The following is a 24,039-nucleotide window of genomic DNA, read 5'->3' as shown; positions in this document are numbered from 1 at the left end:
GATTGCATCTTTATTTATGGACACAATTACTTTAGCACAGCTCAATGTCATGTTTCAATTCTCAATGTACCTCATCTGTGGAGTAATTTTTAATATACTAAAAATCAGCTTGCCTTCTCTGAGACCCAGTTGTTGATCTGGCTCACAAATTTCCAAACACTGAGATCATAAAAATTTTAAGGTTTGACAAATTTGCTTTAGCACTTCTTGGATTCATACTGTAGCTTTATCAGAGTGTGTTTTAAGGCATCTGGCCTGGAAGCTGTTCTCATATTTTGGATTTCTCTCCAGAAATATGTCCTTCACCTTAGCAACTCAAAACAAGATAGAGATTTTCTTGTATATTTTGTTGCTTAGTCAATATATGTTAGAATATACTTCCCAAATTCATCTTTAATAGAAAGAAAAATTACTGCTTGAAAATTAGAAAGCTAACTTAGATCTTTATAAAGTGTTTAAGTAAATTAAAAAAAAAAAAAAAGAAAGAAAGCGTGCATCAAAGAACAGCCTTTAATATGTTAAGATATCTGTGGCAAATTTCTTGTTTTTAAATTTTCCTCCCAAATATTTACATTTGTAAATAGAGGAGATAAAACAAAAGAAACACACGTACCTCAGCCCAGAACTCAGCATATATATCATTGGCTGTCAGTCTGGTAACTGGCCACAGTTTTGTTACAGAACACAAATCACAAGCAGTCATCATCAGACCGATCACTCTGTCTCTAGAATAAAATAACAGTAAATTAAGTTTGGTAAAGGCTTAATTACCATATTCCAAGTTTTTATTTTCCCTTCCTCAGTTCCATTTGCAATAAAGTAAAAACACTACAAAATATTTCCCATCTTCTTTCCTTCTCCACTTATGATTTATTAGTAAGGCATCACAAAAATTGTATATTCTCTATGATGTTACAATATTGCTTGCAACCAGAATTCACAGACTATCCTCCACATAATTACATTCACAGGAACGTACACAAGAATGCCTGCTAAGAAACTGCTACACCTTCTTCATTTTCTGAAAATGAAGTACGAGTCTATAGAAGGAAAGATGGAGTACCCTGTCGCTGCATTCCTTTCCATTATTTAAAGTGAACACGTATTCCAAAAAGGGGAAACACTAGTTCTAAGTCTTTCTCAAGGATCTCCATTTACAGGTAAGCTCTCACTTATTCCTTCGCTTCTTCTCAAAAGTATTTTGTTAATATTCCTACTTCTGGCAACAGCTAGTGTCTGGATTGTTTAACTCAATTTCTATCTGAAAAAATTACTGAAGATCTGTCTTAGAAAACAGTGGATCAGATCTAATTGATCTAAATGCAAGCTCTGCTAAAGAAATATTGGAGCTATAGAAAGTGAGGTTTCCACAACAGCCCCAATACTGCAGTCATCAGAGTACAACTAAGCTGCCTTAAAAGTCGCTGCTTTAGCGGAATGAATTCCACACCAACAGAACAAGATTTCTACACATTACTCTGTCCTCTACACTGACTAGCCTCTTCACAGAATAATTGAACAAGATCCACAGGACTGTGAAGTTTATTGGCATAAAACACACAAAAATATTTTTTAAACTATTTTCTAACACTTATCTTCTATTCCTTAGATATACAGTGCTTAAGTCTAAGTTGTATAAAGAAAACTGTCAAACAAATGAATTAATTAATGTGATTTCCACCTTCTGGAGTACTTAAGATGGCACTTAAGGATGCCTGCATCTTTGTCAATGTATGTTACATTGAAAGTACAAATAATTTGCTAACTTTCACACCAATATGACAGCAGTCATAGAAGCTGTGTGAACAGACGTTACCATGGAAAATGCACACATTCACAATATAATTAATAGATAAATGGCAAACTATAATTTCCCTGCATTATAAATGAGGATTAATCACACACATAAATGCCATATTTAGCAATCTAGTACATGACTTCTTTTGCTCTACAGATACAAACTAAAAGGCACAGATTATTTAGCGGTATTACAAACTAATGTCATATTACAGGGTGTATGATTTTGCACTGAATATGCTCTAAGGGAGTAGGGAAGGATAAAAAATACAACAGAATATTCAATCATAGTCTAAAAAGTCACCTATTCAAACTTTATAACCCCTAAGTTCAATATTCATCATAAGCTTTATTTTGAAGTTATCAGCACCTACTCTACTATACCTTTGTCTTTTTTGAAATATTCACATTTTCTCAAGCTCGATTAACTTCAATTCCATACTGTGAGTTAAGCTTTTAAAAAAAGCACTTCCAACAGTGTTGTGATAATTTATTCAAAACTACTGCCAGAACTTGTAAAATCCCTCAGATAGGTAAAGAAGATCCAAGCACTGAGTTCTTTTCAAAACGAAATCAGAAATATGACTTAATATCTTGCTGTATCACCTTTCTAATTTTGCTGTGCCTTAGTTCAAGACAAGATCCATTGATTTTCCAGTACAGCAGCATTGTAGGGAGTGCTGTAGTGAACGTTTTAATCAACCTTGTTATGGGATGTATCTGACATTCAGGATGTTACGTTTTTGTGGACAAAAAGAGCTATGTATACATGAACATCAATATATGCATATTTTGTGTAGTTTTAAAACTTAGGGCAATCTTAATTCACAAAGAATAAAATACAGTTCTCTCTTGTTTCTCTGTTAGGCTTGAATTTCTTCTAGACTCAATTGTTTCATCAAGTCAGAATGTTATGTGAAATCAGTAGCTGAGCTGGCAATTAAATTATGTTTTGGGTTTGTTAGTGCTTTATGGAGAGGCTAAGAGATATTTTCCCATCCAATGATTAAGTAAAAATAACTTTGCTTCTAGTAAGGAACAATCTTTCAAGAAATATGCTTTAAAAAAAAAAAAAAAAAAGGAATGATATAACAAATAATATAATTATTGCACTTCATTTTTCTCCCACCACTTAACTGCCTGTGCACTATCTTTCTACTGCTGATAAGCTGTTAATGAACTATGCAGAAGAAATCCAAATGAAATAATGTGCACCAGGATTAAATGCTCTGATGAACTAATTCTGGTCTTTTGCTTTACCTGTGTGCTTGGTTCTTAAGATTTAATGCTCCTGCCTGATGCAGTTCTTCAAGCTGTTTTCTATTTCCAAAATACAGGGCCAGGTCTGTGGCAATGATGGCTTTCCGGATGATCTCAAGTACTTGCTCATATTCACTGGAGCTCAGATTGGAAAAGACATTGTGCCCTTCCAGCTATGAAAAAGTAAAAAAACAATAAAAAGCACAAGCTCTAATTCTGAGAAGATTTCAGTCTTTACTTCACCAGACAGGTTACAACAGTTTTACAAAAAATAACAATTTTTGTTGCAAATTCCCATTTTTAGCTTTGCTTTTTAAATGGTCTCATGAAACTATGACTAAACCACTGATCTGATTTTGGGACTGCTCCTTCTGAAGCTTGAAGATATTAATAGAGAAAAATGCTAGTTTTTTCTGCTATAATTTATAAGCACTGTATGTACAGTATTTCCTAATAGCATAAGCCTGGGAACCTGTGACTTAATCCCGATCCAGAGTACTTCATTGCCAAGCTGGTAAACTCAATGCCTGATTCACTTTGAAGAACCATTTTTGATATTGCATAACAAGTAATACAGACAACGAAATAGCCAAGTTAATGCTCTAAGATAATCTTGGTTTCAGAATGTTGCAAATGAAACGTGCCCGCAATTGTTGCATTTACTGATAAAACGTTCTCTTTAGAAGCAAGCTTAATTACACTACACTAATGTACATGAACATTCAGTGGAAAAAAACTGCTTTATTCAACCTTAAGTTGACTGACTTATAAACTAAAGAAAACATTTTCCACTATGGAGGTTCTGGCGACATACCGCTTTTCAGTTTCCACCATATATTATTTCACTTTTAACTGACAATATCCATGTACTGTGACTGTTCACAGCTTCACATCACATTTTAAGTCAAGTCAACACCGTTCACTTTTTTTAAGCTTTTGAAAGCAATTTGTCACAAGTCTTCCCTACTGTTGAGAGGAAACATAGAAATACAAAAGAATGAGCCAGTCGTGTCAAGGTGTGGACATTCATAAATAGAAAATATGATTAAAATATATCAAATGCAGATGTGTTTTGACATTTAATTGGCATTTGAGTTGAAGCTCATCAAAAGTTTCCCCGACTTGTCAAGCATTTACATAATTTGTTCAAAATAATTCCTCTGTGGTACAAATAGACTTGGTTTCTTTCACCATTCAGAACATAAATGTCATTTTCCAACACTTTTTACTTGGACAAGAAGATTTGTTCTGAATAACAAATAGAAAATGCAATCTATCTGTCTTTCTTAATGCACCTTTGACAGCTGCCTGAGCCACAGTACACAATGTTAAAAAAAAATTCAGAACATGTTTAACCCATCATCAACAGTTTGCAACAAGGAAATGACTACTATTTATTTTCATGATTTGGGGTTTTAGAGTTTTCCTCTCCAGATGTGCTACCTAATCCATGAGAACACAGTATGTGCCCTGAAACTTAAATTATGCTAGATTTGGATCTATGACTTCTATCCAGGCTTTAGAAACTGCAACTCGAGGAAGACCACTGTGACAGCTCCTGTTCATTGTACTAAAAAAAACTGATGTCATTAATTACAAATGAAAGCTGCTGGTTCTGACTATACATCTGTTATACAGGCTTTTGCATAGTACATATAAGGTATAGCTCCTAAGATTTTATTTCTTCCCCATTGAGCAAGAGCTAGTGAATAAAATCTTCCATATTTGTAACTTATGGCATAAACCAGAATTACAAGTGAATGAACAAAGTGGCTATAAAGGCTCAAGTGAAAACTAGTCCGGGTTATTAGCATAAAATTAAAACTCATTGAGATAAATCCTGAAAGACTACTTGGTTTTCTTTCTTTCTTTTTTTTTTTTTTTTTTTTGATGTTGTTTTAGTTTTTTTTTTTTTCCTTTCTTTCTTTCTTCTGTAAAAGTTTTGTAAGTAAACAGAAAGGCTATTTGATTCAATATCAAAACAAGTTCAAAAGGCTGATCTACTATGTCTATATTTCTAAACATCACCTATGATCACTTGGGCAGTCAGTATCTGAGTTACTCTAGAGACCTGAATACTTATCTGCCTTTCCTCGCACTCAACTGGCTGTGACAGACAAGGATAAAAGGCAGCACAGAGGCAAAAGATTCCCCACCTTTTTGGTAAATGCAACTTTCACTGCATTTCTGTAGAATAAATGCAAAATGTTCATTAAAGAATGACTGAATTCTGCTTCATATAGCCACAGTGTGACAGAGAAATGTTACTGGACTGAGGACTACTGCGCCCAAACACATGAAGAATGAATACTAAAAAACTAATGCCATACCACCACTGAAGGATTCAATTACACCCTCCCACATGGAGGAATATTCAGAGATAAAGCTTCCATTCCCTGATGAAACGTATATGATACCTAAAACCATAATCACAAGATGTGCTTCTGAATATAATACAGAATACATATAATCCTAAAAGGTGATTAGGTATTTAAGAAAATAAATATCTTCCCCCTGAAAGATCAGAAAGAAAGAGAAGTTAACAATGAATTAGTGGTACAGTAGCATGGCTAGGCTATGCATTGGGCATGTGCACAGTAAAGGAAAAACAGCAGCACAAGTACATTATGGACTGGCAGCTGTTTCATAGGTGAGAGTTTTGTCCTCAAATTGAACGTGAACAGTTTTTTCACCAAGGAGAAAAGATCTGTGTGTCAGCAACACACTTTGATTTCCCAAAATGTATCTGCATGCTTTCTTCTAGCTTTCTGTTAATTAAACATGCAGATACTTTACCTTATAGTTGAACTATCAGAGAATATTACCTTATTGGTCTTTTTTCCCAATTGCTGAAGAACAAAAGAGTATATCATAACATAATAAAATAGGCTTAAACTTTTCATGCGTGCAAAATTACCATTTGCTTCTAGGTAAAGATACACTTCATGCCACACATTTAACATTCATGGAATTTATTACAGCAGGTTTTCAAGCTTCTCATACAAACGTTTGTCAGGTCTTTAATTTTTATTCAGAATTTCAGGACAGTTGAAGACATTGTTGAAACACATTCTACTGAAAATACGTAACTAAGCGAGAAACTTATTTTCATTTTTGAAGTTCCCATTACGTACAGTCTTAAGGGAAATTCTCCCTGACTCAGAAGCTATCATATCCAGAGGAAGATCATTAATAAAGACCTTAAAATGCACAGTATTTTTGTAACATCAGGATTTCAGAAAAGCTATATTTTGCACTATTACTGAATGCTTGGCTTACTAATATTAAATGCTTGGGATCTTAGATTGCTGTAATAAATCAAGGCAAATCTTGTCCGTACTTCCAGATGAGCACTACAATCCAGAAAGTAAATTAAGCATGCTTTATAAAATCTACTTGGTAATGATGTGACTCGTATATTCACCACTGGACACTACTGCACAGAAGATACAATAACCCTACCTGCAGGATGGACACAGTTTGTGAGAAGTGGTGCTGTTCCATCGTTGACGTGGAATAGAGAGCAGCTAGAGGGTGATCAAACTTCTGAAGGTAGCTGTTGCTGTAACCTCTGTGGTCCAGGTCATGACACAGGCATGCAACTAAAAGACCTTTCCGCTACAAAAAAAAAAAAAAAGAGATGAAGAAGAAAACTAAGATGTATTTTCTGCCCCTAGATGTCACTGTCTTCCCAAAATGCTTGTAAACGTTGGACTAGGATTGCACTGCCTTTAAATAGTGCACAGTAATGTTCATCAAAATTTCAAGAAACAAAGAAGTGAGGAAATGCAGAATTAAAATCTTCTGTCTGAAATTCAGATCTTTTTATACCTTATAAGTTAGAAAACATTATTTCACAATCACATGTTATTGCAGGGGTTCTGCTTCAGGAAGGAACTTGAGCAGTTTCTGGTATACTTCTCCGGCTTTAAGCACTACTACACAACTACTTGGTTAGCACTGGAAGTTAAGAGATCTTGAAATATTCCCCAGTTGTGCAAATATACAGATTCTTGTTTTTAAAGGAACATTATTTTTTCAAACTTGGATAATTTTGCTGATTTACAGTACGAGCCCAGCAAATGCTCTGCTTATTGCAGAACCACTTTTCAAGACCCTTTTTTAAAGCAGAATTCGCTAAAACATTTTCAACTAGACTTTATATTATATTTATATGCTGAACAAGAACATGGTTTTTCCAAACATACTTCTAGTAAGCAATTTTAACTGAAATTTCCCCAAATGAATCTATTAGCCAGATGAAGCCTGAAATCTTGGAAATCATAACTCAAGTGGTCAGTATTTGGCAAAATTATACACAACCTATAACAGGTTCTTCCAGCCTGGAAGTTTCAGGCAGCATTTATAATAAACATCACTCTCAGCTGCACCTACAGCAATATAGGCAAAAAACAACCAGCAGTTCTTTATAGTGAGTATTAACATCTAATCATATAAGCCTTCTGTTTTATTACCAGAACTTTCACAGCGATCTAATTAAGGTATATATATTTTTATTTTTCTGAACTCCTTGCAACTATCTTAAAAAAGATGCACACACACACTAAGGAAAACTTTTATATAATAAAAGTTAATCAGTGATTTTTTTTTTTTTAAACATAGACAACAATTTTCCTTCCACCCTTTCTACTCCTTTACTCATATATGCCAACTATCTCTGTGACACCAAGCCCTTCTCCACTGTTCTCATAGACAGAATCTTACAGATCTCCCAGAGTCTAAGATTCGAGGTGTTTCCTTCCCCTCAGTACAGATCTGACAGTAACTGAATGATTAAAATAAAGATTATGGTTATAGGTGAACAGGGAGAACATTAAAATATAAACAGAGACAGCAAATCTGCTACTGATGTGAAGGAAACAGAGTTTGAAGAATTCTCCTTCCTTAAGCTCCCTGCTCACATCAACTCCACTGCAGAAATCATGAGATCCTTTGTATCCTGTCTAAGCTGACAGGAAAACTCAAGCACAGAAGATCATCTAAGATAGTCAATTCTTCTTAATGAGGTCTAGTAACTGATACAGTCATCACACCTACCTCCAGATCAGTGAAGAGCCCCTGGTTGTTCTGAAGTATGGCATACATGCAATGTGCAACTGTAACTGCATGCTTCCAGTTGTGATAGGGCACACGACGATAGTTCTTCTTTACAGACATAGTAAATCGGCATAGCTTTTCAAGTTCAAAGCTAGAAAGAAATCAGTTTGGTGAGAGATGAGAAATAAGAGAAAAAATAAGGAACAGAGGAAAAGATGTTCTTGGATTTACTCCTTGCTGGGAATAAATGATTATGAGAGCGTTCAAGTTTTGGTAAGGACAAAAACATGCACATGCTTGACAAAACCCACAGTTCAAGATATCTAGCTCAGGCAAAACAATTACATAAACTTAGAAAACCTTCAAGTTATTTTTCTTTATCTTTTTTTCAGTCTATAAAATATCAAAACTGTCTAATTCACAATTTGAAAGTAAAATATTTTCAAAACATAAAACTAGAAGATTTTATGCAAAAAAACATTAAAGAAATAATCTTGTTTAAAACAACATTTCAGTTAAATGCCAATACAAAAATTGTTTTGAATAAAAGATATAAAGATTCTCCATAATGACAATGGAAAAAAAATGGGAAAAAAAAAAAAAACAAAAGTATTTCAGTGTTTCTCCATTTTCATCAAATGATATCATTTTAAATGATTTTTTTTGTCTTCTTGCTATATTAACATATGTAAGCAAAATCAAAAATATTTTCATTAAAGTAATATTACAAAGTTGTTAAATAATTGTTATGCTTGGCTTATGTGGCTTAAGAATGCTTCCAAGAGTTATATCCCGCCGTATCAGAGCTCTACACTGCATTTGAAAGGAAAGAATTCTTTTTGTTTACAGATTTATATTTTTATTATTTCTTGTATATCTCATGGATGCAGTATTAATGTAATATATGTGAGCTGAGAAAGTAAAGCTAGATATCTCTAATTTATCAGGTAAAACTGTGAACACAAATTTACTATACAGACCTATTTAGAGAAAATATATTTCTGTGGTTACACACTGAGAAAGGTAATTATTCTTCTGCTTTAGCCTTAACGTGATATTAGTAAAAATAGAGGGATAGTGTTTCAAAAATAGCTTTAGAGTTAACTTTTAATTCTAGAAAGTTAAGTCAGACACCTCTGATGTAATTGTTAAAACTACTGTTTAAAATACTGCATCATAACTCAGAAAATCACACTAGTTGCTTTCAACTGCACACAATATCCATCCAATATCTATTCAATAGAACAACTGAAGCTAAAGAGAAAATCATTACCAATGTTACCTCAGTGTAGAATACTACTGCTTTCTCCAAAAAACTGCATTTTGTATGGATGATTAAAGCAGTAAAAGATTATTGTTTCATGAGAGAACAGAAATTGTAATGAGTATCAACAATTTTTCTTAAAAAACCCTCCCTGTGCAAGACAGTCACAGATTACACAGGTGTATACTTAAAGGCACAATCTCCTCAATATAATTAAAATCATGTTTTAGTCTTAAGACAGCTGCAAAGTTCTTGAAGTCCTTTTTGGAGAGCTGAGATTATTTGTCCCTTCAGAAATTAAACACTAGTCTGTCAGTCCCAACAGTCTCATCTTCAAATGTTTTTCTCACTTTTGTTCCTTTAATTTTGTATGTGAGAGTTGAGACTCATTTGAAAAAATATCATGTAGATACCAATTCTTTCTCATCAAAGTTACACCTTAAAAAAGTAATGATAGTGGCAAAAAGTAGAAAGAAAACATGAACCCAAATCTCGAATCCCAGTCACTCTTTCAGGAATGGAAATAACCTAATTGTATTGAGCAGTACAGAACTATACTTAGACCAATCATCCACTTTGCAGTATTGAAGAGAAGAAGAGAAAGACCCCCAGGTTTGACTATATTTATGTTTTGAGGGCATGGAAATTCATCTAGTTATTAAGATGAAACAGCCACCAATAAATGCTTCCCAAATGTTCCTCAGCTTTGCAGGAACATACTTCCCTTCTCAATTGTCCATTTATAAATGTTTCCACAATGTGATAAAGTTCCTTTCTCTAAGCAATGGGAGTATACTTGGTCAAGAGACTGCTGATGTTGGCACTGGTAACAGATGCCGAGAGAAAGGACCGTAAATGAAATGACTTTGAATTTTGAAATTGCTCACTTCCATAATTAATGCACAATTATGCTGATAATTGATTTTAACAAGAGTGCCTTTAATATCTTCACAATCCTCAGACTGAAAAGCAAAATAACCAATTTCACCTCAGAACCAAACAATACTTCTACGTATAGGAAGCACAACTGTTCAGACAATATCATGAGTTCTTTCGTATTGCTGTTCACAAATAATAAGAATTAAAGACCAAGAAGCTAGGGCAAGAAGTTTAGCCTGCTTTTCACAGGCCTGTACAGAGCAGGCAAAGCAAATAAACTCCAAAGGAGTTTAAGACGCTGCATTAGAAAATAATGAACTTAACATTTCAAAATAAATAAAACCATAATTAATGGAGTTAAAGCAATAAATTGTATAGTTCATACCAGGCTGTCCCACAGGACTGGTGAACCATGTAGACAAAAATGGCAGGCCAGACATCCTCATACGGACTGATGTCAAAGTGGTATCTAAGAAGAAAGTTTCACCTTAGTGAGAACAAATGCTCTTTCATTCTTCCTAAAAGCAAGTGAAAATGACTAGATAATGTGAATTTGACAGCATTTACTTGTTTCTGAATATACATAGAAAACTGACTTTACAGGCTATGTCTTCCAGCAATGTAGATAAATATATTTCTAGTAAGTTCAAGGAAATTATGTTGGTTAGCCTTTGGCTTTGTCTAATTCATAGAAACATAAATATTTATTTAAGAATCTGTCATTTAAGTAATGTACAAAAATCTGTGTTGACTCCTAAAATCACTTTCCTCCCATGAACTGTATAAATGATGTATCTAAGTCATATTAACTGGCTTTTTTCACATAATTTCTGCCAAAAATTTGGTGAGACTTGGTCTAATTTTGCTGAAGTCACCTTTTACAGGCTAATAGAAACTAAGCACAAGCTTAAAAAATGCAGCATTGAATACTGCATTTTTTATGTTTCATGAGCTAAGGATTTATTTCCTCTCAGTATCAACATTTAGGCATAACATTAGGGACATGACCAGCAGAACTGTTTGTCCTTCTATTATTAATTAACCCCTTTCCCTGCACCTGCTGTGCCACAAGTTTTCTATTTACTTTCCATTGAACCTAGCTAAACATTTGTGCATGTAGGTGGCATATCAAACAGCACAGCAGGTGTGAGAGAGCTAAAGGCAGCTGAACTGCATGGAAAATGGTTAAATGCATTCAGAGTCCTCAAACGAAAGGATGCGAATATAATTTAGAATGAAACCTGCCATCTTTAGAAGTAAAAATCATTTTGGTAAGGAGGTGGGTTATATAATGTCATCTAACAAAGCACAAGAAACTGTATTGCAAAGAGTAAGATTATATTAGGGCGTAATCCTGCAAGCTGCTAATACACTCGCTTTCAAGTAAATCACTTCAGCATGTAATGAACTTTAACCATAAGCAGTCTCTGTTAAGCGGATGCTTGCATGATTTGCTTGATCATGGCTACAGTCTCAGCACTTGACAGGAGTGAGCTCTAGAGATTAAGTTAAGAAAAACAGTTTAGACTTTCTGACTCAGAACTGTAAAGTTTTGATTTGAGGCACCCGGTCACTACAGCAGAATTTACTGTCCTGCCAGAAACAGTGACTTAAGACCTCAGATGAGTCGCAGTGTTAGCACCACCAATCTAACACAGATAAAAGCACATTGTACTTTTAGTACTTGGCAGACCCTTGAGAACTAACAGCAACTGAATTATTTCAGAGAAAGCCTAAGACTATTCAGATATTGTAGACTAAAGGATGGGAAGTCCTTCTCTGAAGTTAGACCCCAACTTTAAAGCCTAGCACCAAGGATTCACAGCCCTGAATCATCTTCAGGAGTTTAGAGATCTGCATTCATTTTCCCCTCCTTCAAGAAATACAGGCAGAGGCATGAAACACATACACAGAAAAAAAAAAAAAAAAAAAAAAAAAAAAAAAAAAACAGGAAGGAGCTGAATCTTTTACTCTAAAACGTACAAGAAGTGGTGACATCATGCTATTATTCTTAACTACTGATACACCGACTCAGTCTCCTCTGGGGCTCTCTTTAGAGTTAGCTCATCTTTGCAAAGCTTTAATAAAAAACTGTTGTAACTGCTGTATACATAGCTGTGGAAAATGCTACCACTCTGAAAACGTATAATTTTAAATCTTTGAGAAATGCATTTTGTTCACAGGTCACGAAGTTTAACTGGGTATTAGATAGATAAACACCTAGGATACAGGGCTAGCTCTACAATAAAAATGCTTCCTTAAACATCCTCCACTATGCTTAGGGAAAACCAATCATTTTTTTCACTGGTTGCAGTTGTTTGCATATTGAAAAAGTACTTACAGTTCAATTTCTTTATAAATATGTGGAGGCAGTGTGCAGTGCATGAGGTTTTGCCACTCTTCTGCAGTACAAACACTGTGGTAGGATAGCTTCTCCATTGTTACACGGTAAATACACTCTGAATGGCGAATTCTGTGGTACATCTGAAAAAGGGAAGTCATACATTAATGTGAGATTTCAGTCAAGGAAAAAAGCATTTCCTTCCTGTATTCAAGCACTTACTCTTAAACCATTCATTTACAAAAAATATTTGCGATTTTGGCTGCCCAACTTTACACATCACTGGAGGCAGTCAAGGTCAGGTTAGAAGGGCCCTGGGCCAACCTGGTCTAGTTGGTGGCAGCCGTGCATAGCGGAGGGTTGGAACTGGATAATCTTTAAGATCCCTTCCAATACAAGTAATTCTATTATTCTATGCTGAAGTTTGGTACTAAAAAAATAAGCACTCTTTGTAATTAACTGAGAGTTTCACACAGCTATTGCAAACACTGTATGGTTTATGAACAAGTGAGGACACAGCAAAAGCAGTGCTTTGAATACTAAGAAACACTATTAAAATGAGTGAACTTGCACTCATTAGAACGATCACGTAGTCCCAGATTTAATTTATATGCTGGCCTCTTTACTTGCCTTGAGTCATGTGGAACAAGTTTTAAGTAAATTTAGATAAAATCTGCTTCTTCAGTTTAATGGCAGTATGATGTAAAATGGTTTCATGTAAACTACCAGGCTTAACTGACATACTATCTTACTTCCTATTAATATGAGTGATTTATTCTGCATTACATTTTTATACTTACTTAGCAATAACCATACAACTATTTGAACTTTCTACATGAATAGTAGTTTTTTTCCTGAAAATATAGGGTTTCAACATGAAAGTAGTTATCCACCCTTTTCTAGTATTAATAATACTAACTATATGTCACAGCATTTAAATGTATACATTTACAATGTATATTCTTGAATGTGAAGCTTATGGAGTAGAGAGAATACATGCAATCTTCACCCTCCTATTAAATTTCTAAAACATATTATCGTAACTTATGAAGGTGAATAAGAAGCATATTTTCTAATGGAAAACAATAGAAGTCAGTACTCAATTTTCAGAGTTTTCTCTTGCAGTTTAGCTGTATAAAATCGAGGTACCTAGCATACAATTATTTCAGGAAGCATCAAACAAATTTCTACCAATCCATTAAGGGACAACTATTCAGCAAATAATTAAATGATTCCTTGTTCCTTATTAATTCAATGAAACAGATGTATGGATCAATAGTCTGGAAGATGAAACAGCAGATGAACTACTTAAGTAAGATTCTAAGTCTTCATGTTATAACCAACATCTCAGAAAATCGTAGAAAAAAGAAAACAACTCACGTTAGCACAGTGTAAGGCTAAAGCACAGAAGACTGCAAACATTTTAAAGTTGTTCTCATCAGTTTTAGAGAAGGCACTTCCACTTATTTTGTTCACCATCTGCACAACGCCTATTACACTTCCTCGGCTCACAATAGGCATGCACAGGATATTTCTGGTTGTGTAGCCCGTATAGAGGTCTACTTCTCTGAAGGACCAAAGAAAAGAAAGAAAAAAAAAAAAAAAAGAAAAAAAAAAAGAGTCAATATTATTAATATTGAGTCAATATTATCAAGATTATTAGTACCCATTGCTTGTTTCCTAGAAAAGAGGACTTACAATACAGGACATAGTTTTAAGGTAGACATAATTAGCACCTGCAAAAAGTTCACCTCCAAAGTTTTCAAGTATTTCCATCTATGCTGTCAGATTTAGAAACAGTTACTTAATCCTTTCATTTCATTCTTAATTCTTTCATTTCCATATGCAGGATAAATAATCAATACTTTATTAACAGTACAGTTTGATCGTTCATTAAATTAAATTTGCTTAGGTACTTACACATGTCCTTTGTTAACAAAAATTTCTTTTTTTTTTTTTTTCCACTCCTAAAATCAGTCTGATTCCAAGGAGGCTAATACAGAAAATCAGTAATAGGACTACTTAATTGGCAAAGTTCTGTAACAGGAAAAAATAAAATTCTTCTCCTGACACATATATTAAATAAAAATAATAATTTTTTAAAATTATTTTTATCTTTAAAATATCAGTAACGGCAAAAGTATATAAAGGGATATCTGTAGGTTTGCTCCTTAACAGAATATCAAAGATCAGTGAATGAATCTCTAATATGAAATGTAAGTAGGAAATATAATTGCAGTTTGGTGAGCTTTTTTCTCCCCTAGTGAATAACATGTTACCTGTTAAAGCGTGGATCTGCATAGGCATCAGGGATGTTAAGGACTTCCCCGGTTCTTGCCACTTGACCAGCTATTCCTTTTTCTATAGAAAATCTGCAATAATAAATAAATAAATAAATAAATAAATGCATTAGTCACAATAAGAACTATCTGGAAAGCTATTTTTTCCACTGGAGTCTGTCCTGGGCACAGTAAGAGATATGTGCTCCTGAGCAGCGTCATGCCGATGCTTTTAGGAGAAAAACTAGAAGACAACAACTAGTAGTAAATAAAATAAAAAGCACATGCTCAAACAGATATTTTCTGAAAACTTTCTGAAAATATTATGTATATGCAGATGAAAACAAAATATGCCATGGTAAGACATTTTAGTGACAAAAATTCAATGTCTTCAATAACCCTGGGTTGCGCCTAACAAATATGACATTTGAACAAAACCTATGACTTGTATTTACCTTTACAAGACATCAATTTCATCATCACTTTTACATATTTATTTTTAACTTAGACACATCATATACAATATGGAACTTGGTTATTCAAGGGGCAGATGGATTTGATTAAAAACAAACAAACAAAAACTTGAAAGACCACCAGTGGAAATGTCAAAGCTAAACATCATACACATTTGCTATATATACTTCAGAATAAGTAGTATGTTTCATCTCATGACATTCAAACAACACCATGGTAATAGCTACATATCTAATTACCACAAGATAATTAAATACGGCAAGCATATTCAGGAGTTGAATCTAAAAGGTCTACAAGTTTCTATTGGTAAGAAGTAACTCTCAATTGATATAAAATAGTTATAAAATAGAAGCATAAAATGATTTGTGGAGAAAAAAATATGAAGATAGAATCACATGCGGAACACTTTTGAATCTAAACGTGCCTGGGTAGTATCATGCCCCTAGTGATGTTAGTGTCAAAGCAGTCAGTTTTCATCCTGTACACTCAGATTTTAGGCTAGTTGCTATTTCTTATTATTTGAACAGTCTACCAATTCCAACTCTTTCCTGATGACCGACTCGGTGTCACTCTTACAAATACTAAAATTATACATCACTTTCAGTATACATCATTCTTGAAATGTTTCATACCTTCTTATTCAAAGTTACAATAATTTTCATATAGAAAGATAAAGATATAAGCAAAAAAGAAATTATTAAGGAGTATAAAAGTGCACATTAAAGTAGGCCACCTTCTCTAGTGTACTCCACCTCCTTGCCTGTCAGTATATAAACTGCACGAATTTTGAGTGCTTCCATTTGCAGTCATACAATTTAATAGTGGGTGCAAGTTTGTCAAAAGAGGTTCAAGTGATGATATGAATCACATCCCACATTGGCCCAGAATTTTAAAAGTAAAAGATGGAATTTTAGAAAATCTGAAAAAATTCACTGTTGAGTATTCTAATAAAATTTTGGTGCAGGATATTTAGTCACACTTTGTTAAAAAGACACAGGGTTAAAACCTGTGTCTTTCTAAACATTTCAAGGAATATCTATTAAAGAATTGTCACTTTTAAAAAATAAAAAATATTTCATTTATTTTGTCATTTTGCCTCCTCCATTGAAAATTTGCATAGATGTAAAAACCTAACACTTGTGGGAAACAGAAATATACATCAATTTCACCATTTCAAACATACTTCAGAATCACAGTTCCTTAAAAGTTTTAAAATACTCTACATTCATTTCAGAAAAATTAAAAATAAAACACTGAACCTAAAATCTTCAAAACCAATGATCAGTTCATACTAGATTCTATGCCTATTCCATCCATGAGAAGTACAAATTGTGTTTTCTTGCTTTGGATGTGCTTGAACAGCACGAATTTCAATTCCTCACAGGAACTCTCTTGGGAAAAGTCATCCCATACTGGTAGATCTATGGATTAGGTGCACCTTTACCTGCACCTTTACCTACCTCAGAACACCTCTGTTTTTTTCCCAACATGATTTCCAAAAGGACCGCCTCCGGAAGACGGCATTTCCAGGAGTGACGTTATAGCTTCAGAGACGTTGTTTCGATGGCACTGCAATGTCATTCCCAGAAGTACTACCTTCTGGAGGCGGGTCCTGGTGGGAATGATATCACAGTATGACAAGTATTGTCAGGGTACCTGCAGATAGGCACAGCGACTGGATAATAAAATGCCTGCAAAGCCCTAGTTACAAGGAAACTGCATTCTTCTGCTAGCTACTCTCACCTTATTTCTTTGGTCTTCTTAAAAACAGGTTTCCCATCATTTTCTTCTCCAATATCAAAAAGATCTGAATACAGCTCCTTATTTTTGTGGTCAACCTGGAAGAGTGCACATCTATCTGCATTCACCAGGTTTTTTGCATATATCTACAGACAAAAGATAAAACTAAAGTTAATGGTCATGGGTTAACTTAACTTCAGTCACTTATCTGATAAATAAATCTGTTTTAAGCACCATCCAACTTCACAGCAATATTTTAAATGGCACAAAATTCAAATGGCAAATGTAGTAGTTTTTCTTCAGTACTTTCTGTTAATTATAGTGTTCTTCTTATTTTAAAACGCAGGGGATTCTTTAGAGGCTTGAATGTCTGCTAAAAGAGAAAAGGCCTTCTTATTTAGCTGCATTTCCATTTCAACACATGCTTTTCAGAATGGTGCCATTCTCCCTATTTTTAGAAAATTTTCACCTTTACATAATTTAGGGTAGTATGGTTAGGTTGTGGTTAGACTTGGTGATCTTTAAGGACTTGATGATCTTTAAGGTCTTTTCAAACCTGAACAATTCTACGATTCTATGAATTTTAAATAGATAGGTTATAGCAAATACTCAAAAATAGTTCTGACTTTTTTTCTTTGTCTTCAGTGCAAACATATTGGTATCAAATATCCAATGAAGAAGGACATAACAGAGAAGCTAGTGTGTGTTCCTAAAGAAACTTGATGTGGGACATAAAAATAAACAAACACAGGAAAATTAGAAGTGTCATGATGGATTGCCATGTGAAACAGCACAGGAAATAGCTGCCATCTCCTGATGCTAGTGGCAGTCCTTGCACGAAAGCTGAGACCTAGCAGGTCCCCCTTCAGCTAAGTAACACCCACAAGGCATCATCCACTCAAGTACCACAGAGAAGGTCAGGGAGACTGCAAGCTAATAAGTAACTTTTGAGAAATACTGTTTGCTGAGAGGAGTAAGAAAAGTAAAGGTCTTGACCACTCAAATCTTTTGTTCCTTTGCTCAAAACAGAGGAGTGAACATGTACTCAGGCGAAAAAAAAGAGAAAGGTCCACTTGAGAAAAAGGTAACTTGAACTTCTGCTTTCCTCCTTGCCTCTATTTTCAAGAATGTCTTTATAGCATTAACCTCACTGTGGAATTTTAATGTAAATGAAAATGATAAGAATCCTAAAATCCTTGTACTGCTTTCTTTATTATTACATGAGCAAATCTAATTTTTAGTGCAGTCTCTGAAGGGCGAAGTAGTGAGGTGAAATCTACGGTCGTTCTTCCCTCATTCTGAGTTATAGAAGATGCTACATAATAATATAATTGCATTTCTCCCAAAAATGGCAATAAATGTGCAAATGCAATTCAATTAATTGGCCCAAGAAACAGCCAACTGCTACAGATTACAAAAGAAGATCAGAATGGAGCCTGTATGCAAGTTAAAAATGTAGAATCAGGATGCAGTCAAGTGTTGGAAAAGATGAGGAAAGAGTAAGCATATTTAGCTGCCAGTGTGTTTTCCACCATCATAGAGTTGGGAAGAATGTCAGTATTTGTTCTCAATGCCATATACTATATTACACCAGTTCCCTTAAATGTTAAGCTATTTTTAAACGGTTCATTTGAATTGGAATCAATGTTCAGAATGTGCAGAAGTCTTGACTATGTATTAACAAGAATAAGGCAAACACTGCAGAGTATTTTCCATAACTAATTCAGGTTTCTAAATAAAACCACTTTTACAATGTTTGCATTCTTAGTTTGTGGTCTTTGAATATTCTAGCCAAGAGTATCACTCTGGAGATCAAGGTATGCAATGGAGTAATGTTGGTGAGTATATTTGACTATGCAGATTGAAGTAATAATACCAGGGACACTTAAGATTTACAATCAGGGAAAAGAACTGCATTATTTAATGAACGTGACTAATACTAAGAAGCACAATTCATACAGTAAACACTTAAAACGTGCTACAGGCAATCAATCCACAGATATTCGTAGATACCATTCAGGAAATAATTCAGAATGTGAAAATGATTCAAAAAATTATATTCTGTTTCTTAACTTTACTATAATTCACTGATTAAATAAAGAATATTAACTATTTCAATAGACTTGACTTATTCTTTTAAGTTTGTTTTTTTTCCCTATGTTTTTATAAAATATTGACTGACTGTTACTCTGGCTATGGGTGCAGATGCTTTTGCAAAGCTAAGTGGATGTCATGTTTTCAACAGCTCACTCAATAGATAGAACAAATACTGTAGAAGTAACATTTGAACTCTAGACCTCCTATAGACAACAATTTATTCATAAGTGTTTTGCACTATGTAGAAAATTGAATTTAGGAAAAAGGAACAACAAGCTGAAACAAAAACAGAAGTCTTTTTGTTACACTTTTAAAACCTTCAACACACAGTAGAAAATGCACAGGTCAGAGACAGTTATGTGATTACTTATGAGAGTTGTGAAATGAAGTTGTTGCAACAGCCAAAATCAAGCTGATCCTTCTTTTCCTCTTCTATAGAGAGATGTTAATTCTGTTTGCATTACGTGTCTGATATAAACAGCTCTGACACTTCAATGATGTGTCATGTCTTACTTCAAGGAAAGGAGAATAAAGAACTTTAATAACAACGATTAACAAAATTAGAAGTGAAAAAGAAAACTTACCATTATATGTTCAAGTAGAGAATCTATTGCAACTATATTATCAAAATACGTTCTGTAGAGAAAGAAAAGTCAATAAATATTTGCAGTTAGTCAAACACTTCTCAAATGACTGTTGCCAGCTCTTGTTTCACAGCCACTGAACAGTTTAGCCCAAACAGACAGGAAGAACAACTGCACTAAAAATCATTGACTGGCTTTCTTCTGCAGAAGAAGATTCAGAAATGGTCCTAGCTCTGTTCCTATAAGCCATTATTCTACAGTGACAGACCACTACAAAAAAAAAAAAAGAAAAGCTACCAAGCATTGCCTGCCTTGGACTCAACAGGTCCCTGCTGAGCAGTGCCAAGAATGCACCAAAATACTTTGCCATCTTTTACACACTTAACATTTTAAAAAGTGAAGCAAAAAGAAAAATCCAGAAGACAAAAACAAATAAATAATAAAAACCACCACATTTTTTTTCCATTTCTGACTGCAGATAAACATTATTGACAGGTTTTCAAAATATTTCATTAGATTTATGCATAGAGAATTATGTAGTGAGAACTACTGAATACTGTGCATTGTAGCTAAATTCATGTCATATTGCCCGTCTTGTAATAGTATTTAAAAAGAAAAAACTTATTAAATTCTCAATGAGTATTCTCTTATTTTCTGGTCCAGATGCAGCATGTACTTGGCAGATAACTGATATTATGACTTAAAATAGAGATTAAAAAAAACGAACATTATCTCAATTCTCTGTTTCACAGCGAAGAGGTAAGTGTCCAAGGACAGTCAAGAACATTGAATGATAAAGGTCAAACTTCTTAGTAAAATAATTCTAAATCTTTCACATACCAAGTCTTAATAACCCTTGGATTACAATGTTCCCCGGAATGGCTCTGAACATATATATACAGCTCCCTTCTCTTTGTGTCTACTGAATAAAAAGGTACAAACATAAAAAGTCTCACGCTTTCAGGGTCACGAAAATGCACTTGCCTTTTCTAAAATGTTACAGGAGATGTCCCAGTAATATTGCATGTTATAAATTTTCTCACTGAATAGAAATCTTCTTTTCATGTAGGAATGGGTACAGATCATTTTTAAAAGCAAGTTGATTATTTGCTTGCTAGAGCAATTGCTAATCCCATCAACTCGAGAACTGTTCATTGAGAGCTAAAGCACCTGTGTGTTACAGCATTATTCCTCAATGTCCATTTTTACAGCTATCTCTACTGTTAAAAAATGCTTACAGTAGCAACAAAGACAAAAGGATGAAGGACAAGCAGATTACCTAGAACATTATATTGACTTCATAAATCTAAACCTAAACTTTCATACCTCTACAGTGCTTTCAGCCTAATCTCTGCATTTATTGTGATGAGATTAAAAAAAAAAAAAAAACAACATATACTACACACAGTTAGAAAAATAGAACCTCCATCCATGCAGATGACCACATGACCAAATATATTTTATACATCATAATTGTATCTTACATATTCTCCTGCAATTAGAACAGAAAAGTTTAACAGCTATATCTGACTATCACCCACATAAAATTCATTCCTGCCCCTGCTCCGAAGGGACATCAAAACAGGCTGTTGAGATCATAGGGGATATCATACTTTGGAAAAGCCTTGCCAAGACAGTGGTCATGGCCCCAAGCTGCCACAGAGTTCAAGAAGTGTTTGGACAGTGCTCTCAGACACAGGGTCTGAATTTTGGGTGGTCCTGTATAGAGTCAAGATTTGGACTCAATGATCCTTGTGATCCCTCCCACCTCAGGATATTCTGTGATTCTGTGACTCCATACTTACTTCGATACATCAAGCAAGAAGTCATTCAGTTCAGTCTGCTTGGCAAGACCTCTGCACACCTGGAAAAACAGATCACATTATCATTTGTTCCAAAAGGTCACTGAAATCAAAGTTAAACGGAAACTGAAGTTTTGTGGTCTATTCACTTAATTTGTATTAAAAATTATAGCTCAAAGTTTTTAAATATATTCCAGCACTGTATAAAATTAAAAGCTGGATTTGTGTGCTGGGCTTCAATCATAGCTATCTAAATGTTAACTAGCCTAGTTAGCATCAGATCAGAACTCCCATGTTCTTCCCAGGCAAGAAGTTGGGCAGAATAAGCCTTCTGCTTTTGCCTGGGAGAACAGAAAGGAGAGGAATGAAATTGACCATTGGACAAGGTTTAATTAAGATTTCCATGTTTTGTTTTCTTATGTGTTAAAGATTCTTCATTGAAGAGTAAAACACTATTATAAAGTGATGTACAGTTAAAACAGCATTCAATTAGAATTCTATTAGTGAACAATAAACAAGGCCAGCATATTATTTCTGAATGTTGCAGGTGAATGATCATTCTAAACAATGTCAAGGATTTCCAGCACTGCAGTTGCAAATATTAATCTATAAAGAAATGCAAGAAACTTTGCACAATTTTTTTGCAAGATGCATAAAAGACATCTTAAAAAAAAAAAAAGCAACAAACTCCTGTAAGTTGACAGAAGGACCTATTTCAGCATCTTCTGTGAGCTGATGGGATAGGTTTAGTTTTGGGGTTACCATCCTGATTAGCTGAAAGAACAAAATCTATTAGTAAAGCTGAATAGCAGCTACCAGCATGGAGCTTCATTAAACACCCAAATAAGAACAGCATGAAGCATCCTTAGTGGGAGTAGGTCCATGAAGCAGCCAGCAAAGATGTCTTAAAACAGCTTTAGCCAGAAATACCAAATAATTTAAACCTGATTAGTACGGAGGAGGAAAGCAATCAGGTGGCCTAGCAGTTACCTTATTACAAGAAAAAAAAGAAACAAAAACATTTTTTTTCCATTTCTGATTTAATAACTACTTACCTACTTCGGTAATGTTTCTTTTCATTAAAAATAAAAGGAATAATAGAAATACTTTTCATTAAGTCACATGATCCATGGTTGCTAGGGAAGAGAGTGAGCTCAATGAACACTGAAAAAGTTAGCATACTTTTTCCAGGATCTAGAAAGGAGCTTAAATCAATGATTCTCTAATGATTCCACTTAAATTTGAACACATTCTATGGTCCAACCAATCAAGCTCCGAAAGAAGGATTACACAATGAAAAAAAAACGAAAAACAACCCAAACTTACTTGTACTTGATGTATTGCTACTGAAGCCCATGCAAGATTTGCTGTTGCAACCTGAAGCAGAAGAGAAGGCATTCTGAAAAAATCTTGATAACGTCATATAAGTTACCTGATAATTTTCCCTATCCAGCTGGTAAGTGAATTAGACAAAGAAAGACAGAAACAATTTGTTGGAATACTGTTAGTTCATGAAAGTATCAGTATTCTCACAAGTGTTTCAGTATCAGTAAGGTGCATTCAGCCTCAATAGAACATTTCTCCTCTTTTGTGTCACAAAGATGCTTATCGATGCTTTAGAAATGGTATTATATTAAGAACCCATCAGATTAGAGACATAACACAAAAACAAACATCTCACAAGTTGAGGACTTTAAAAATTACATTGTCCTTTTTTTTTTTTTTTTTTTCTCTTCTTTTTAAAGATATCTGCTACAGAAAGAAAATATCCCTTAACGTCTTCCTGGAGCTGTGTCTCTTCAGCCAGAATTATTTCCAGCTTTAAACAGGCACAGTCTCTTTCACTACCTTTTTGGTGACAGAACAAGACTCAACCTCTCAGTGCAGGACGAGTAGTTTTAAATATGACAGTTTCCAGGCAACATTTCAAGAAAACATCATGTAAACTGCAGTTAACTAAGCTGTGCTACTATACATGATCTCCTGTCCTTGAAACATACAAGCTTTACAGGAACACGAAGGACACAAGTACAAGAGCTCTGCCGCTGCATTCCCTCTCTCATGTACTATTTTTTTTTTTAAATAGAACACATGGTAAAAACCACTAACAGTATTCAAAGGCTTTCTGAAACCTGAAAACAAAAGAATGATTTAGAATACTCAAAAGTGACCTTTAAATATTTTTTAACTTACAAATAAAATGCTTTTGTTTAGTAGTCAGTCTTTTACAACCAAAATATTAATGAACTTCAGTTAAAGAAGGTATTCAGTATAAACAATAAAATATATAGTCTGAAACTATATAAATTGTAGATTGATTAATGTAATAGAAGAACATCAAAAAATAAATACACAGTGTGTTAGCAGCAGAAGGATGAGGCCTACGAAGCTGGTTTTGTGTGAATGTCTTTCCTTAGCTGTGTGTATAGGCACACCAGCAGCACCATATTAATCAAGTACTGTA

The 24,039-nt window shown here is 34.2% G+C and overlaps 1 protein-coding gene across 2 annotated transcripts in view; it reads right to left on the bottom strand.

The window, feature by feature from the left end:
* Window positions 1-24,039, bottom strand: part of PDE10A (phosphodiesterase 10A) — a 161,500-nt gene that overhangs the window by 13,971 nt on the left and 123,490 nt on the right. For both annotated transcript variants that reach the window (XM_085219878.1, XM_085219877.1), the window contains exons 8-19: window positions 22,902-22,952; window positions 21,579-21,637; window positions 19,774-19,825; window positions 17,096-17,238; window positions 14,879-14,971; window positions 13,980-14,166; window positions 12,600-12,742; window positions 10,644-10,727; window positions 8,116-8,266; window positions 6,520-6,675; window positions 3,058-3,230; window positions 614-725 (exon numbers count right to left, since the gene is read on the bottom strand). In XM_085219878.1, the coding sequence (XP_085076004.1) occupies window positions 614-725; window positions 3,058-3,230; window positions 6,520-6,675; window positions 8,116-8,266; window positions 10,644-10,727; window positions 12,600-12,742; window positions 13,980-14,166; window positions 14,879-14,971; window positions 17,096-17,238; window positions 19,774-19,825; window positions 21,579-21,637; window positions 22,902-22,952 (1,404 nt within the window). The remainder of the gene's footprint in view (window positions 1-613; window positions 726-3,057; window positions 3,231-6,519; window positions 6,676-8,115; window positions 8,267-10,643; window positions 10,728-12,599; window positions 12,743-13,979; window positions 14,167-14,878; window positions 14,972-17,095; window positions 17,239-19,773; window positions 19,826-21,578; window positions 21,638-22,901; window positions 22,953-24,039) is intronic.

This window comes from Meleagris gallopavo, chromosome 2 (assembly GCF_905368555.1).
Source record: "Meleagris gallopavo chromosome 2, MGAL_WU_HG_1.1, whole genome shotgun sequence".
In the NCBI taxonomy this organism is placed as follows: Eukaryota; Metazoa; Chordata; class Aves; order Galliformes; family Phasianidae; genus Meleagris; species Meleagris gallopavo.
This window is presented reverse-complemented; position numbering and strand designations above follow the sequence as displayed.